Source organism: Phycodurus eques, chromosome 10, assembly GCF_024500275.1.
Source record: "Phycodurus eques isolate BA_2022a chromosome 10, UOR_Pequ_1.1, whole genome shotgun sequence".
NCBI lineage: Eukaryota > Metazoa > Chordata > Actinopteri > Syngnathiformes > Syngnathidae > Phycodurus > Phycodurus eques.
In genome coordinates, this window is record NC_084534.1 from 27,005,186 (window position 1) to 27,023,710 (window position 18,525).

The 18,525-nt window shown below is 41.1% G+C and overlaps 1 protein-coding gene across 3 annotated transcripts; it reads left to right on the forward strand.

Annotated features, from left to right (window-relative positions):
• The first annotated feature begins 297 nt into the window (after window positions 1-297).
• necab3 (N-terminal EF-hand calcium binding protein 3) lies at window positions 298-17,450 on the forward strand. Of its 3 annotated transcripts, XM_061688801.1 has the most exons (14): window positions 298-458; window positions 913-1,088; window positions 3,754-3,778; window positions 8,027-8,135; window positions 9,900-9,925; window positions 10,319-10,416; window positions 11,919-12,055; window positions 12,869-12,957; window positions 13,626-13,693; window positions 14,065-14,106; window positions 14,663-14,823; window positions 15,607-15,684; window positions 15,835-15,926; window positions 16,501-17,450. In XM_061688801.1, exons 2-14 carry the CDS (start codon window positions 954-956, stop codon window positions 16,527-16,529), a joined length of 1,089 nt encoding a protein of 362 aa, XP_061544785.1. In that variant the 5' UTR covers window positions 298-458; window positions 913-953; the 3' UTR covers window positions 16,530-17,450. The 3 variants fall into 3 exon arrangements, with proteins under 3 accessions (XP_061544785.1, XP_061544784.1, XP_061544786.1); XM_061688800.1 differs by lacking the exon at window positions 298-458 and having other exon boundaries at window positions 831-1,088; XM_061688802.1 differs by lacking the exon at window positions 298-458 and having other exon boundaries at window positions 831-1,088; window positions 14,711-14,823.
• Window positions 17,451-18,525: the final 1,075 nt, after the last annotated feature.

Consider the following 18,525-nt stretch of genomic DNA (forward strand, 5'->3'; position numbering starts at 1 on the left):
TGTGGTACGTGTACAAATATGTGATTTTGTTATGCTACACTCGTTTCGGAACATTCAACGGTTCGTATCTTAAATCAAAGTACGGCTACATGGCTAAAATCCATTTAAGACTTGTCTAGCGAGCAATGGTCATTCGCCGATGCAAAAGTTGACGAGTAGTACTTTTTTTGTTTGTTTGTTTTGTTCTGTTTTTTCTTTGTCCAGCAGGTGGCCGTGTTTGCCAAAAGTTGGCTAGCTGCTGGGTTTCACGGCGTCAGTGAACGCATCGGCTCAGGGAAATGACTGAAAGCACGGTAACTAGCGAATGTAGCACGGTGCCCTTCTTATAATTGCGCTACAAGTCGCTGTGAAGACTTTTATTCAGTTCCAACGCAGCCGAATTCACAACAGAAGTCGCCGTTGTCTCTGTCGCTATCGTATTGTGACAGTAATACTCCGAATAGGTGTTTCTTATCGCGGTGCGTGTACAACCTCTTATTTTTCCAATCATACAGTCGTGTCACAAAATGAACGGCGACAAAGCTTTTTTTTTTTTTTTTTTAAATATAAAACATTGAAACCTACTACTTGGATTGTCTGACCAGGCAACTTGTCCCACTGGGTGTCAAACCTCAAATTTCCTGTCAGTGAACGCATCTTAACTCACAAACGTACACCGTGGATTTATTTTGTCATTGTAATTTTTTTGTATTAATATAAATAGTTTACTATTGTTATGATATTTTATGATATTAATTTTTGAATAAGACGAAAAATGGTTACTTTCAAATTGTAAAATGCAAGGTTACTCCCAACTCAAGCCAGCCAATCGCAACTGCTCCAGCAGGGCAGCAGGGGCCGCTCGCGCTTAAAAGTAGCATCTCACCTGCGCACCTGACACAAAACCTCACAGAACGTCGCCCGCATCCACAGCATCCAGACCCCGAGGAGATTTTTCCTTCAGAGAGAAAAGCATGTTAGCCTGCACGGAAATGATCACCATGTGTCTGCAGTCGGCCAAGCGCAAACATGTTCAGACTCAACATCATCATCAGCAGCAGCAGCAGCAGCAGAACAGCAGCGGTCGAGGGCTCAGCATCCTTCATGACGTGAGCACAGCATCCATCACAATTGTTACTTTTTATTGTGGTTTCGGGATGGGACCACAAGAGGACTGCTTTAAATCTTGACTGGCGGTAGACTTGCTTCTGTGATAATGCAGTGACAAAGGGGTTGGACAGTTTTGCAGTGTATGTCACTCGTGCCGTTTAAGTGCATGTGTGTGTGCGTGCGTGTGTGTGTGTGTGTGTGTGTGTGTGTGTGTGTGTGTGTGTGCATGCATGCACGTGTGAGCCTGTGAATATTCTCGTTCATCCAGGTCATTTCGTTCGCAGGGTACTGAATCATTCACAACTGGACTGTTCTGGTTCAGTTCTTTATGCTCTATTAGGAAAATCCCCTGCGTCTTAGAAGAGGGTTCACCTCTCATCTGAGCTGGCTTCATCAGTTCATGCACATAGGATCGATAGGACAGCTCTATCCTGAGTGTTGGTGTGGGAACCAGACTAAATAGTTTAGGCTATTTAGCCAATGTGCATAAATGGAAGGACGGCAAAACATGTTCTTAGACAACCAAAACAGTCCAGTTGCGATTCACTGTGCTTAGAAAGTGTGTGTGGGGCACTAGGTATTGACGTTCTCAGAGAGGTATTCATTGGTTTATGATAATGTATTCGTGTCGAACTGCACGAAAGAGCTGTTGCTAATATTTTGTCCCTGTCTTGCAGCTAAATAAGGTAAGTGCAAAAGAAAGTACTGTGAACCCTGCCTATTTGCACATCTGTGAAGGCAACATTAACGTTGAAAGGTACATAGAGGTTTTGAAGCGACATACAGTATGCTGCCATCCAAGCAAAATCTTTTTTCAAGGACGTCCCTGCAAAATATGACAACAGAGACCCCAGACTGTTGGGCAACTGCAGTTGTAGTCAAGCAAGAATGGGAACGAATTCCAACAACAAAGCCTCAACAATTTGTGTCCTCAGTTCCCAAAAAACTTTTAAGTGTTGTTATAAGGAAAAGTGTTGTACCACAGTGGTAAAGATGCCCCTCTCCTGCTTTTTTTTGGGAACATATTGCCGGCATCAAATTCAAAATGAGTGAATATTTGCAAAAAAACAAAAACCAAAAACAATAAGGTCTATCAGTTTGAACATTACATATCTTGTCTTTGTAGTGTTCAATTGAAAATAGGTTGAAAAGGATTTGCAAATAATGTATTCTGTTTTTATTTATGTCTTACACAACATCCCAACTTCATTGGTATTGGGCTTAACAATGACTACTTTTCTATTAGACAGTGCTTTGTTGCCATCTTGTCACATCTTACGGCATTGCACAAGGAGAACAAAATTTTGCAAATACTGTTTGTTGAATATATGAATAGTGAAGTGAGAGCTCTTCGTCTTTTTTAGGCATGCGATGTCCATTGCAACTGAATTTCCAAAACGTTGTCCGTATAAATGGCTTTGAGTGTTCAACGCACCCATGCTGTCAGCAACTCGGAATACAAAATCAGAAGCCTACTGCGCCCGCTGACTTGACATCTGCCACTGCGCTACGAGAGGGCATGCGGCACTCTGCGATGCAGCGCTGACCTTTTTCGCGTCACACCTGTAAAAAGCCGCACGATCATCCTCTGACCCAGGCGGCGACGAGCCTGTACATCTGGCTGCTTTCTCCTCCGTCGGCTGAGAAAGAGAGAAAAAGGTCGATTTACAGTACATGCACAGCCTCAAAAGGAGAGTGGAGCTTTCATTTGATATCGCTTGGCTTGTGAGCGAAGCCGTCGAGAAGCGCTTTGGCAAGAGAGGGCAAAAGGGACAACCTTGGCATTGTAGGAAGAGAAAATGGAAGCAGCATCCATCTTATTATTTACCTGACAGTCTCCCAAAGAGGCAAAATTGACGTGTTTAATCAGAATCAGCCACCATGCCCTCGCAAAATTCTGTTGTGTCCATGAAAGTCTCTCCCGGTGGACGGCGGTGGGCGGATCAATCCAAATATCGATATCGATACCAACGTTGGTATTGAGGTTGATGCTTACGTATCTCCCATATAATGACTGCTTGAAAAGTTGGGATCAACCCCGAATTCACCACGATCTACAAATCTGACCCATCGTAAATGTAAAACTGCTACTAAAAGATTATATACGCTTTATTCATCTGTATTTATTCTTTACATCAAAGTTTTGTGTTCAATGATAGCCATTTATTTGCTTTCGTTCTTCGAGTTGAGGTAGAGTCGGGTTATTTTATACTTCCCAGCGTCCAATCGGATTGCTCTGAGGTCATCCCCGCTAGCACGGTGGCGTCGAGTTGCCTCGATATGCTTTTACGCATGACCTAGACATCCATCCAGTTTGACTTTTCAATGTATGAAAAAATGTGATTTGGCTGTGAGTACACGTTAAAGAGTCGGAGTGACTGAAAGCAACAGTATTTCTTTGAACGTGAGTCACCTGCTGCGTGCCGAGCTCGTTTTTCTTCAAAAGGCCTGAAGCCGATCAGACCTTGGACATGAAAATATTGCCCTCTTTTTCTTCCCTGTCGCCCGCAAAGAAAATAAAAATAAAATTAATCACTGCTCACAACGAAGAACTACTGCGTGACCATAGTTTTGAAAAACAGAAATAATATGCACGCACTTGTTCAGTTGAATGCTTAAGCCATGCTCGGCTTTGATGAATTCTGTCTTTTCTCTTGCTTTTAGATATTTCGCCGGGCAGACAAAAATGGTGAGTGAGCATTTGATGTTGAATGAATAACAATTTGTCCTGACACTTGTGTGTCCTTCCCCCACACTCTTGCTTTATTAATATGATTTAAAACTACTTTGAGTGGAAGATAAAGTGAACTCCTTCACGCTCTGCGAGTTTTAATAGCCCTCCCACTGACACAGGTTGTAATTCACGCTTTAAAGTGAAAAATAGGACTTCTAAATTTGATATACCATAGAGAAGATGAGTGTTGTTAACAAACCTGACAAATTTGAATGATTAAAAAAAAAAAAGTGTATAAAATGAGGCTTCAAAATCGTGACAAATCAAACCATTGTCACTTATTTTTATCGTTTCTCACAAACTCTAATCACATTGAAAGTGATTCAAACACGCAAATAAATAGATACATTGCCGATCAGCATAATTGTTAGGTTGATTGCTTTCCCGGCACCTTTTGCTGGGCGAAGTTCGTACGGCTCCACGGTAACGGCCCCGTCAGCCAGTGAAAAGTCGGACAGATACAAGTACTGAAACAGTGACGCTAGTGCATTTATGTTTTCTGTCAATCAAAAGAGGAATTGTTTTAGTGTCTTTCTTTTGTTGTTTTCCTTGGTCTACCCATTGGACATCTGTTACTTAGTACACCAAGTGGTTTATTTGTTTGTCAGGGCATTCAAAAATGGCTGTATTGGCCTTGGCCCATGTACATGTGCAATGGCTTTGCTTTTTTTTGCTTGTTTTTCCCACTGATGGACAGTTCTCTGGTTGATGATGTTGGTTTCACCTCCAACAGTGTCAGTGTAGTCTTCACAGGAAAAACTTATTTAAATGATGTCGACAGCCACAAGCTGCCAACAACCCACTTCATTGTCAGCCTCATCCATAACATACTGCTTAAAATAATCTTCCTCTGTGTAATGAAATTGCCTGAAAGTGTAGCAACGCGCTTTTCCTCTGCTTTTTTTGCGCCGGCTGCACACGCCCTGCTCTATTTATTTTCTGTCTGGCTCAAATAAGGTGCCAAAACAAATCAAGTCGCGACAGGGACGTTGTTACATTTCTAGGCCATGTCATCCGTACGCTTAAAAAATGCAATTACTGCCATGAGTCTAACAGATTGTTTCTAGCGGAGCTTGCAGTCGATTGTGCACTCATGAAGATGTTTTTATTGTAATGGAGTCGGCTGTCACGGCACACTAGTAAACCGTCATATGCTACATCTGAAAGTGCATCAGAACCATAACAGCTCTCTTTGTTTATCTATCTATCTATCTATCTATCTATCTATGCCATCGACGTACAGAGACTGGCAGAGCAATTAAATGCTCTTCAGGGACCCCGAAAATACCTACAAGATACACGTGCTTGCAAAAACAATTGCATTTTTGGACAGGCGGTTCACTTATCCGAAGAATAATACACGATATTATAATCTGCTCTGATTTATTGGCTGAAGTATAGGCATTATACTGTAAAAAAATAATTAATGGGAATTTATAGACCACTTTGGGCAATCTGCAGTGGGAATGACCTTTTACAAAGTGTGGCCTACATTGTGTCCTATTTTCAAAGCTTTATCATTTGGCTCTTGTCTGTATTGATCCCTTACAAATTTTGTGGACTTTTTCCTTTTAGCATAATGGAGAAGAAGAAGAGTTATGGAGCTGTCTTCATCCACTCATGCACAGCCGGGTTTCTCATGCATGATTAATTTTCAGACCTGGAATAGATTGCGGCCAATAGCAATAAGGAACGGCTCTTTTTGTTGTTGTTGTTGTTGTTGTTGGTGATGTCTGATGACCCCTGGAATTGTTGCCGGCAAATTCGTTCTCAGCATTCCGAGTGCGCTGGGGCCATTTATCTTGGTGAAATAAAAGCCTGCAGAGCTGTGAAATGAAATGGATGCACATTGCATCAAATTTAGAATCCCACTGTCCCTCACCCAGAGAGCCTTAAAAAGCCTCCAAATGAAAAAACAAACAATCAAAGGCAAGTGTTGACGAAGCACTGACGTGTGCGTCAGCCGCTAACAAACAAGCTAATCCTCCACCTGGCGATGCATCGGAATTCTGCCTCTGCTCACGTTGCCGTCTTTTGGTACCATCTGCCCGCATCCGTCAGAGGATCCCGCGGGTTTAAAAGCGCCCTTTGCTGCAGAGAACTGTCGTTAGCGTGTTCTTAATTCCGTCGTTGCCCCTATCTATTCTGCCTGGGGAAAACGTGGAAAAATACTCCGAAGTTGCACCATAATTTGAACCTGCAAAAGTCGAATCGACGCAACTGGACTCTTCTTGGTTTTCGAAGACGTTTCGCCTTTAATCCAATATTCAGTTCCACATTTTAGCTGTGAAGTCCTTCGATTGATGTCAACGGCGGGTGTGTCCCGAGCTGGCAGTGGCCATTGAGGGTTGTTCCTGGCCACTGTTCCCAAAGAGTGAGACAATCTTTGGGGCATAGGCATTGTTGTGAGCAGACAATAAATACATACTCGATTAGTCATGCATGCGCAGTGGTCAACAGTGGAGGCAGAACACTGCCACGTTTGGGCATTTGAAATAAATTTATGGCATTGTAGAAAAAAGATGAACGGACAGACACTGGAAATTATTCCACAGAAAAATTAAATGCAGCCACTCAAGTCTTCAGATTTCTCATCCTTTGGGTGGTTTCCATGAGGACGGGCGTCTGGCGTAAAAACTGCGACAAACATATCATGTCAGTGACTCATCGTGGCGAGCCAGAAGTCACTTCTCCTCCCTCTTATCTGATCCTTATAATGTAATTTTATGAAATCTTCAACTCATCACCTTCTTTAGTCTTTGCTTTTTTTTATGTTTGTTTGAATTTGAGGTGTTGAAATTGTCTTGTCCTTCTGCTTGTTCACGTCCACTCTAACCCGCAGGCGACGACAATTGTGGCTTCCCGCGTGTGTTTGCATTTATTCATCCGCATGAGCGTGTTGTTTTGCTGTAATCAATTATGCCGCGTTTAAATGCAAATTGGAAGTTAAAATATTCAGAGGTGGTGTCGCAATCATGAACCGGTGAAGCCGTCATCAAAACAATACATAAAAAAATAAATAAATAAAATACTTGCTTCTAAAAGACTGCAACAAGCTACTTGCTAATCCTCTTTCTACAGAGAGTCATGTATTTACATCTAAAAGTAAATAAAACGTGGAGGTGCTGATGGAAAGCCATGACCAAAAAAAAACAAAAAACCTTTATTAACTATACAGACAACGATATCAGCCATATTGTAACAGTCCTGCCGTAACAAATGCCATACAAGTATCAAAAGGCAGTCTCTGTGTAATAAAACTAGAGTAAAGTCAAAGTACTATCCGTTTGACGAAGCATAACGGCCGGAACGGTGAGCGCACCAAAGATACGTAACAACGGCCTGATTTAGAGGAACGGGGGCCGAAGCGGTGCGTCGGGTCACCGCCTCGGTGCCGAGTTAATTCCGAGTGTTTTCAGTGCGTCTTCAGCGGAACAGATGGCGCCCTTGAGCCTTCCGCCTCGCCGAATCGGTCGATCGGAACTTCATGACAGGGTCGTTATGAGGGCAGACGTCTCGAAGGGTCGGGAGCAGAAGTGCTGCGAAGCCAAATGAAAACAAGCAATGATGCCCCTGGCTGCATTTGTTTTTTTTTGTTTTTGTTTTTTTTTGCCTGTCAGTCTTTATCCGACTAGATACCTCCTGGGCTCATTTGTTTTCATCACATCACTTTATTAAAAGTGAATGACTAACCAGCTCCTTCAAATTGCGTTCCAGCTTCTGGCGTTTAATCTGCGAGAGAGAGAGAGAGATTGTTGGTGGGCACGGAAGGCTTATTTGCAGACGACAAGCCGAGCTATTGAATCTTATTACTGCTGAAGCCTCGGCTCATTTTCTGTCACAGCAAACTGGATTCACAGTTGAGCTGAGTTGAGAGGATAATTGGGAGCTTTGCTGTCCAAAATTTGCTAACAGCAGGCAAAGCGACGCAACCCTGTCAATCACCGACAAAATATTGGACTCACAGGGTTGATCGTGGACAGAAACGTAACGATTCGGTATTTTCTCACTGTCAGATGATAATGAATGCTTCTTACTCTTTGTTTCCTTGCTATAATCTGTTCATCTGCCAGCACCAAGGAGGCATAAATTCAAATTATTTGTGAATCGAGATGATATGCAGTGATGGCCATTTTTCTAAATGTCTAGATGTCTCCCAGTTTTTGTTTGTTTTTGTTTTGTTTTTTTGCATTGTGTTCTTAGATGACGGCAAGTTGTCATTTGAAGAGTTCAACGCTTACTTTGCTGACGGTGTTTTGACAACGGCACAGCTCCAGGAGCTTTTCTACTCCATCGACGGGCGGCAGAATAAGTGAGTTTATTTTATTGGCTGATACACCCTGACAAGGGTGCATTGTAACAAGGACACACCCTAACAAGGATACATCCTTACGAGGATGCATTCTTATAAGGCAGGGGTGTCAAACTCTATTTTGTCACGGGCCGCATCATAGTGATCCCTTCTTTTGGAAGGCCGCTACGACTGTGAACCCATATCAATGAATTATCACCTCATATAATTACATACAGTACACGCAACTCATTGACGAATAACCAGTTTTGAAATCAGAAGCTTATAAAAAGATGGCTTTCAACTATTACATTTCTTTTATTCTGGCAAATAAAGAGGATTCTGATTCTGCTAAATGCCAATGAGCGTTTTGGGTTTTTGTCCCCCCATTCCCAAAAAAGAAAAGAAAAATTATTGAAAAACATCGGGAAGAAAAAAATCCACAAATAGGTAAATCTGCAGGTGCTGAACTTCAAGTCGGTGGGAATCCGCTGTACGTCACCAAATAGATGGATAAAAGGATACAGTGTTGAAAAACTAAAACAAGGATATATTGAAGCAAGGACACATTCTAATAGGATTCACCCTCAGAAAGATGCATCCTAACACCGATACATTGTAACAAGGATATAAATTTAACAGCAATACAGCATAACAAGAGTACATCCCTAAAAAGATGGATTAAAAAGGTATATTAGTAAAACAGGCTAAACCCTTGCAAGGATACATCCTAACCAGGATGCATTAAAACAAGTGATTGTTGTTGGTTTTTTTAACTGCTCTAGAAGTTGAGTTGAGAAGGATACATTCCAATTATGTCTACCGTAATTTCTCGTGTATAATGCGCATCCACGTATAATACGTACCCCAAAGTTGACCTCAAACTTCTGGAAAACCCTTCTACCTATGTTTTAATGCATTTTTACAATGCATGATTTTGCTTCTTTCCATATGATCAAATCATGAAGTACTATCTGTATTTTGTTAGTTTTTTTCAAGTAATTACTCTGAAGTTAAGCACTTTATTTGAACACGTAATATTTTCTTTTTATATAATTGCTCTTATTTTGAAATTAGCCCTACTTTGATTTAGTAAATGAGAAAACACACCGTTGTGCTCATATGTTTGATTACCCGGGCAGAATTTGTAAGATGGGTACAATTCTTTAAAGAAAACCAGTCGAAACACATTTAGTTTTGTTGTAATAGGATTCAAATGTCAAGCATTTCAGAAAAGCATTATCGTCAAACATAACCATAAATAAATTAATGATGGTTGTTGTTCAGTCATCAGTCGTATTTATAAAAAAATAAAAATAAAATTTCACAAATTATGCCAGGATATGTAAACTTAGGATCACAACTGTACACATGCAGTAAAACGTACCCCTGTCATATTGGAATGAAAGTGTAGGCTACACCTTTGTCATATCCTCTAGGTGGCGCTGGCATATTAGAATGAAAGTGTACACCTTTCTCATAACCTCTAGGTCGAGGCGGCATATTGAAATGAACATGTACCGCTTTTTCATAACCTCTAGATGGCTGCATACATTTATAAAATAGGAGTGTTTCCTCCCCCCCCCCATTTGCCCATATACCTATGTATAATGCGCACCATTGATTTTTGAAATTTTTTGGAGGAAAAAAAATGCGCATTATTCACGAAATTACGGTAACCCTAACAAGCATGCACCCTTACAAGTATGTTTCTAACAAGGATACATCCTAATAATATGTGTTTGAGTAATTTTTTTGCATCTGATCTCCTTTCCTGCCCTACAGCAATCTGGACACTGACAAGCTATCAGGTTGGTTGGCGCCCTTTGTGTTGACACTCGTCCATCTCCATTCGGTGCACATATTTGTTAGCAATATATGTGTGTGTGTGTGCGGGGGGGTGGCTTGGATAAAGCCGGATGAAGTGGGACGCATGCTTGAAAGTATCGGTAGCACCCAGAATAAAAACGGCTGCATTATTCAGCGAACGGCGACGCTTCCATTGTGACGTCAACGCGTGTTGGCTGTTACGCTAATATTAGTTTGCGTCATATCTTCCAAACTTGTGCCATCAACTAAATGCCGTTCATGTCATTCATGAAGACAGCCATTTTAATACATGACTCTCTGGCCACAACATTGAGTACGCCTGCTGATGAGTTCCGATGGAAAAACATGCTGTGACGCTCGTTTCCTGTGCGTAGATTATTTTTCTCAACACCTCGGGGAGTACGTGAATGTCCTCTCAGCTCTGGAGAAGCTCAATGTGGCCATTTTAAAGGCCATGTATAAAACTAAAGAGGTAAGATTTCATTCAGAGTTACATAGTTACCTTCGGTGGTTGTGGTCACTGTGCTGTATATTTGAGCTGTCAATTGATTCATTTTTTAAAATCAGATTAATCACACTTGAATTTTAATGAATCGCAATGAATCACAGGCACCAAATATACCACATTTTGCTTTGAGATGGTATTTTAAACTTGTTGTGTTTCAAAAAACTTGAGTTCAGCGGTGCACTATATGCAAATTACCTTTGCTTTTTGTTTTTCAAAAAGTCCCATCAGGGTGACTTTTGAAGCAAAATTAATACTTTATACAATAACAATAATGTTAATAATATACAGTACCTGTAAACTATAATTTAATTTTGTCATATTTTATTTAAAACTTTTTCATCATTAGTATTACCTTTCCTTCCTTATTGGCTAGGAATAGACACTTGGTTTCGATTTTCCAAATGTTGTTAGCCTAATAGCATAGTTGCCTAAGTCATATTTGACAGTTTTTGGAAACCAAGAAAAAAAATGATTTTTAGTAAGTGCAATGTTTTTTTTTAAATTGATTTGGTAATAGTAAGTTAAAAATAACTTGGGCAATTATGCTATGAGGCTAACGATATGGGTCCTTGTTCACTGTTTAGGAAATCAAGTGCTTTGATTGACAAAAAAAAAAACCCAAGTCCCTTTCCTCCAATGTTTGCAAAAGTGAAACATAAATTTCTTGGCAACATTCATCCAGATCCTCCCCAAATTAATGGCTTCTTCCACGGCCAAAGACCTCACACAATGACCTCCGTACAGTTTGAGCCGTGAACCGTGAGTCAAGTTTGCTCATTAGAGGAGACAAGCGGAGCGAGAATGTGCGCTGCGTAATTACGCAAGCCGCCTTAATTAGCTCACCTTCCTTCTGTTTAAAAGCAGCCCCAGTGTGTGAGAAATATCCTCTGCGGGTCCGGAGCTGCTACGCTGTTGCAAAACGTGTCAGCGGAATTTTTTTTTTTTTAAGCAAGAGTGCAATGGAGTTTGTGTTGAGGGACGGGAGCAGCAATTAGCGGCACTATTAAAAGCCCGTCTGAAACGGATGAATTTCTGAGTCATTTGTGCCGAGAAAATTCAATGTAGGGTTTGTACTTTGTGTTATATCGTAAAAGTCCGTACTTAAGTCGGAGTACAGATACTTGTTTGAAAAAAGACCGATTCAACTCCTGTACTTAAACTGTACTTTTGAACATAATTGCAGAAAACGTGCAAAGACACACAACTAACTACCTGTATGTTGTATTCAATTGTAGAGTATTCACTTGAGAGATTGCGTTAAACTGTTTTTCACCATTTCCAGGCGACGGAGGCTTTGAACACATATAATTTACTTCATGTAGTGACTAAAACTTAAAACAAGGCAACAAAGTGCAAATACGTATTTGTATTTTGTTACTGGCTTGTTGACCACCGGGAATCGGGATGAGTGTGGGCGACGTTCCTGTTGCGTACCGTCACCCAGTTGCTGTGTGCGTCCATTTTAGGAGTACCAGGACTCCAGCGTCCTGGGCCAGTTCGTGACCCGCTTCCTGCTGCGACAGACGTCCGCTCAGCTGCTGTCGCTTCAGAGGTCGCTGCAATGCGCCAAGGAGGCCGTGGACGAGGAGAGCGTCTCCGCTCTGTCAGTACCAGCGCTTTAGTGATTCCATCTCTTATTATGCATATATTTTTAATACCACTTGTCAAGTTTAGTAAAACCAGAAAGTTGAGGGTCATAAAAAGTATTTTGTGTTTGAAACTTTACAAAACAACGATGTAGAGTTGTAAAAAAATCTTCTAAAGTTTAAAGAGAAAAAAAAAATCCCAATTCACAGATCTGCATGGACCTGCAAAAAACTGTAAAATACCTACGCGTTGTAAAAAAAGTTGTTAATGCGGTTATAGATCAGCTGGGTGCCTAATTTGTGGTGGATCTCATTTAATTCTTAAGGTTTTGGCTAATTGATGTGTCCTGCATCCACTGTATCGAAATCTAAAGCACGCTTAAGGACCTAAAGAAGTATACGGTATATACAGAAGGTTACTATATAGACAGTATGGAAAAGAAGCCCACCCCTGCCATTACAGAGACGTCAGTTAAGATGGCGCCGGGCGCAAGCAGCCTCGGCTAATGATTTCCACCTCCGACAGCTTTTCTTTCAACTTATGTCGCCTCGGAACGGCGGAATGTGCACAATTCCAGTTCAAACAGATGTCTCGCTAATAGGCCGGACGCTATAGATTGGATTTTGTGGTGTGTGTGCGTGCGTGTGTGCGTGAGATCTTGGAATTCGGTATGACTCATTTCTGCTGCACTTTTTATTGGAACAGCTCTCTGCACACTATTAAAAATAATTCAAGGCCATTTTGGTGTTATGGCTATAACGCTACTAGTAATTCCAATAGAATTCTGGAATTTTGCAACCTCCCCCCCTTTTTCCCTCCATATTGACAGGAGAAAGTTGGATACGAGTAGCCGAAGCTGCGGTCACAGGATCCCTAACAACCTCTCACACAACGTCCCCCCACGCGCCCGAAACACAAGTAAGCGGAATATGCAAGAGAGCAGCTTTTGCCTACGAAATCCATACTGTACGCTCTCCATTTGAATCTTCATCTAGAAAGATTTTCTAGAGACTGCCAATATATGTTGATAAGTAGAAATCAAAATGATGGCGTGCCTTTCCACCTCAAGAGAACTGCGGCTTCAAAAAGTCAATATTCCAAAACGGGTCATGCAAATAAACGCGCAGCATGTGTCCTGATTAATGCCACCTTGCACAATAGAAATCAATATGGCCACTAGAAATAATCCAGTTACAAAACACAGGCACATCACCGGTTTACAGCAAGCGAACCCCACAAATCTTGCTACAATATTACATAACAAACAATCAAGAAACAATGACGATGATTTTCAGTGTAGAAATTAGGCAGGAATTTGCCCTCTGAAAAGTATTCTCCCAAGTATTTAATAAATCTATATAATGTCTCAGTACTGAAATCAATTCATTGTGAGATGTACCTGTAATCAAGTGGAATCAGCAAAATATTCACTTGCAAACACATGCGCAATGCACGTGCCATGACTAATGCTGTTGCAATCAAAATAATCCACAGAGTAACAAAAGTAGTCCCCGGCCCTGGCGATAATGACCGTGCAACTGTTCGCAGTCACTGTGATCGCGTGGCTTGTCGTTGTGTGTCCCTAGACGAGGAGGCGGAGTCGAACTCGCAGATTGCCCGGCTGCGGCGGCTGCTCGATCAACTGGAGTGTCAGGTGTGAAACCTTCCTGAGCCGTCCTCTCGTTCCAATGCGCCAGCACCTCCGCTTCCTTCCGCTGTTTCCTTCTCTCAGCGGGGATCCACAATGCAATATCCAATTCATAAACACACACACACACACACACACACACCGTCTGTCCATTTCACTGCCTGTCAAGTGTCGCACAGTGTGGTCTCGCGCATACTTTTCTTTCATCTACCTGAATTGGATGTCCCAGCTGGTTGGACATCGAAGGTCCACTTCTTGATGACTCATACATGTCACTCATGTACTGGATCTTCTAAATTAGATTTAAAAAATAACATCCTTATTATTATTATTATTATTATTATTATATGTCATTATTGTTATTCTCCTTTTTTTAGGGTCCCAAGTTGGAGCCTGTGAAGTTGGACACTCCCGCAGCCGTAAGTCAAAAAAGTAACATAAGAAGTCAATGATACTGTGATATTGATCAATTTCTTGATCAGAAATTGCTTTTAAGGGCCATTTGTGGCACTGTAAGCATTTAAGAGGTGTACTTTACGTCTGGACATATTCCTTTCGCAACCGACTCACTCTACGACGGTGCGTCATCTGGTGTGTCACTTGCCTGAGATTGAGATGATTTTTCTCCTCTGCTTTTTATTGGGCTCGTTTGATCAACACGGAGAAGTGCATCAAACAAACGATTCATGAAAAGTTCCCAATTAATATGAGTACATTTAAAGCGTTCAAAGAGGCTGCAGTCTGCTGGAGAGGCGAAATTAGAAGGATAATTTAAAAAAAAAACAAAAAAAAAACACTCATGCCGATAAGTGAATCCATTGTCAGAGGTAACCATGGCGACCGTTACATTCAAGCAATCACAACAGAAATGCACAAGTGGATGTTTTTTTGATTTTTGCATGTTTCCGCGCTGAATGGAAGCTTAGAAATGTTCCAAACGCAGCCCGCAGTCTGAGTCACTTTGTGACGTTCAAGGCCGCAACATCCCTGAAATCTTTTGATGCGTCGTCGGGTTGCCGACAGAACATTCTGCTGCTCCAGAGGAAGATGGCTGTGAACCACAGCGACGAGGACAACTTCCGGAATGTTCTCAAGAGCTACGTCGATGCCACGGCAGCCCACTCGGACAACCTGCAGTCAGTATTCTGTTTTTTTTTTTTGTGTGTGTGTGTTTGTTTTTAATCCTGGTTTTGACATATTCTCCAAAATATCACATAGGGTACATAATAATAAGGAATATGTTTGAATAAAATACGGTTGGACCGTGATGCTTAAACCCGATTAATTCCGGAAGGCTTTTCAACCTTTGAATCCATTTTCCCCACCGATAATAAGGGAAATAGAAATACTCCACTCCATTCCAACACAATCCGTTCCGTGACGCTCGGTAGGTTTTCGTATATGCCCCGTTACGCCGTGTCAGGTTTAGTTGCGCTCACCCCGTTTTACTTTGGCCGACTTGGTTTCTCATCCGCGCCACGACAAAACTGTCCTACACGATTGAGGAGAACTTAACCGCTGTCCAATCGAACAAAATCAAAGTAAAATACAACTCTCGCTTTAAAGATGATGCATAATGGTGGGTTATATTGTCACTTAGTGGCGTGTTATAGGTAGTGCGAGAATGTTGTTGGATACAAAGGAGTGCATGTAATTGATATTCCATTCAATGTTTTTATACCTTAGCTGCTCGAGATTTGCTGACATCACATTTTATTGGCAATTTGAGGTTTTGCTTGACTTATGAAACAATGTGTCGTTAAGGGTTGAAATTTCCAAATTCCTTCCCCCAATTTACGGTCACTCATAGTCATGTTTGTACCACCGAGAGCAGTCGGCCGTGTGTGTTACTTAAAAGTTTGACTTATCTCGCAGAAATTTGACGTTTTGTATCTGTTGATGTTCTTCGTTGCCATCAGCGTATCCATTCAGAAGGTTCCGGAAAAGTCCTCTTATGTGATTTATGAGTTCTGGCGAGACCGCGCCTCCTGGATGAGGTCAGTATTGGCGCTCAGTGCGTTTGTGGACCAACAGCTATGTGGGATGTTGTTTGTATTTCATTTCAGGCAATTCCAAATGTCACATTTTTCAAAAACCAATACCTAATTAATTTCCCAAGACATCTTTTAAAATTTTTCGCGTTACAGCTACCTGCAGTCCAGCAGCAGCAAAGACTTCCAGCGCTGCGTCATCAACATGATGGAGGAGACTGAGGTGGTATCCACGATGTTGCTCCCAGGTGCGTCCAGTCCGTACTGAACGTGTTTCTGTGATTGAAATTTGCTAACAATCAGGACAAACAACTGGGAATGGCTAAAATGGCCGCTTTAAACCAAAATGGCAGACTTCCTCTGTCATTTCAGGTATGGGTTATTGAGACATTTTGAAGGGTTTACTCGTGATTGACGGGCCTACCAAATTTCATGTTGCCGAGTGAAATTGGCTTCTGGGGCTGAATTAACAAAACAAAACAAAAAAATCCATTGAACGAGTTTGTTTTTGAAGCCTAAAATGTCCGCTTGAAATCAAATTGGTGGACATTCTCTCTCTTTGCTTTCAACCAAATTTCTTGCTGAACCAGGCTGCAGTGGCTGAATTTAAAAATAATAATAATTTAAAAAATCCAGGGGGGTCAAGACAATTTACGACCTCCAGTTTTCTACTGGATGAACACGGCTGGAAAGTATTGTGTTTCTTAATAGGGGGAATTACTCAAAATGGCGATTTAAGTCACCTAAGAATAGCAACAATGAATTTATGGTGAGAGTGAAAGCGGCGGTGTTGTTTTTTTTTTTTTCTTTTGGTCCCTGCAGCTTCCTGGTGGATGATGACTAACAACTGAATCCAGACGTGTCATGGACGCTGAAGCGACAAACGACCCACCCACCCGCAAGACTACACGCAGACAAACACACGCACGCACGCACGTACACACGCAGGCAAGGAGGATTCCAAAAGCATTCGTGTGTTTGAAGGCCGTGTCGCCACCCTGCCTGCTCCGGGAGCTCGTTGTCATCTTCAGCTGCTCATTGTTCCGCTTCGAGATGCTACACAATGTACATACTGTATAATTATGTCGGTTGTTGAAAACGTTTCTCCGGCAAATATGCATGACGATACTAATAATAATGACGGTACTAGTATATCATCTGTATTTACATTATATTGCGGGAAACGGCGGTTCAGATTCAAGTCGCCATTTTTAGGACTTGGCTAAAACGTATGTACAGTAAGATTCAAGTTGACTTGAACGCATGAGACTTGACTTCACGTACAGTGCTGTAAACTTAAACGACAACACATGACACCTTTCCTGTTTGCTTTCGAAAATCAGCCAGGTGATGTTTTTAATCGAGGTGAGAAAAGGAGAACGGCAACGTGCAAGGTTTGAGACGCACCAACTCCGACATCGACTTCGTCTGTCACTGCGAAACCCACAAAGACAGGCGAGTTACATTATCGTCACTTTTGAAGCGAACCGATAGCTGGTCTAACATGAACTAAGCGTCGTGCCATTTATGTTGATTAGTTGTGAAGACAAAAGAAATAGATAATACAGAGACTTGTTTCGGAACAATTTAAAAACGATGCCATTGTGTGATTTTTTTTTTAGTACAGCAAATAACTTCAGTTCCGACGCTGAGTGCGAAGGGGTTAATGGGCCCGTTATATGTTGCGACTGAGCAAGATTGTATGACTTTTGACTTATGACTGTTGTGTTCCGGTTCAGAAAATGGCCCAAACTTGTAAGCAAACTAAAGAGTCTGTTGAATAAAAAAAAATCTTTCAAGTGTGTGTGTAAGAGTGACTAAAGTTGACCTGCTTGATTATCATGAAACCTATTTCATTATTATTATTATTATTATTATTATTATTGGGCTGTTTCCTCGCTCAAACGTGTACTTGTATCTGTTGGTATAAGAACAAAAGGGCGTCAGAAAGTGGACAAGCAGCAGGGCAAAAAAGGTGGCCGACGACATCTGCTCTCCTCTTTTCTTCCTTCTTCCATCTGGCACACTTTTACACACAGAGGGAGGAAATTACAGCTTGGAAAATAGGATACGTGCCAAATCTGAGCAAAATATGTCCTGTTTCCATTTTTTTTTTTTTTTTTTTTTTTTTGTGTCTGTGACTTACATAAACCCCTTTGTGGTACAAACACATTTCATGTAGCCACAAATAGGGCACTCTAAAAAAAAAAAGTCGCTTCTTTACAGACACTGCGGTTTTATTATCCAAAAAATCTAATTATAATGAATCATGTTATGTAATTCGAATTATTTAACAATATATTGGTTTTGTTTTCTACATAAAGATGCTTTGAAGGAAGTCATTAATCATTTTTGGGATTATTTTTAAATATGTACTAAAATATGAACATAAACATACATATTAAAAAACATTTTTTTCTTAAGTTATTCCTTTGTTTTGGTTATATATATACATATTTTTTTCAAATTGTTGTTCCTGTGTCAAGCCATAGGAAGCAGAGATGCTGCAGCACCCTCTGGAGGACGGTAGGTGAACATGCGCATTCACTATTATAACCAAATTCATCATTAAAGATGGTCAGCTGTCACAACTGTGAACAATAATAATATAAAATAGATGTTTGGCAATGCATATTTGAAACCCAAACCAGCGCTTGAAACCCGAACTTGAAGCCGTAGCCCTGGTTTGAAACCCTAAACACAGGCTTATGAATTTAATATCGAAACGAAATAAATTGAAACCCTAATTTGGAGATAAATAGATAAATAGATAGATAGATAGATCATCTTTGTATGTGTTCTCTCAATTTAAGCTGTACAGTGCCACATCGTGGCTATTTTAATGAA

Excerpts from the sequence above, each read along its gene's own strand:
- necab3 (XM_061688801.1), top strand. The coding sequence starts at position 954 with ATGTTAGCCTGCACGGAAATGATCACCATGTGTCTGCAGTCGGCCAAG. Across the intron at positions 8,136-9,899 it reads ATCGACGGGCGGCAGAATAA|CAATCTGGACACTGACAAGC; the intron begins GTGAGTTTATTT and ends CCTGCCCTACAG. Across the intron at positions 13,694-14,064 it reads TCGATCAACTGGAGTGTCAG|GGTCCCAAGTTGGAGCCTGT; the intron begins GTGTGAAACCTT and ends TCCTTTTTTTAG.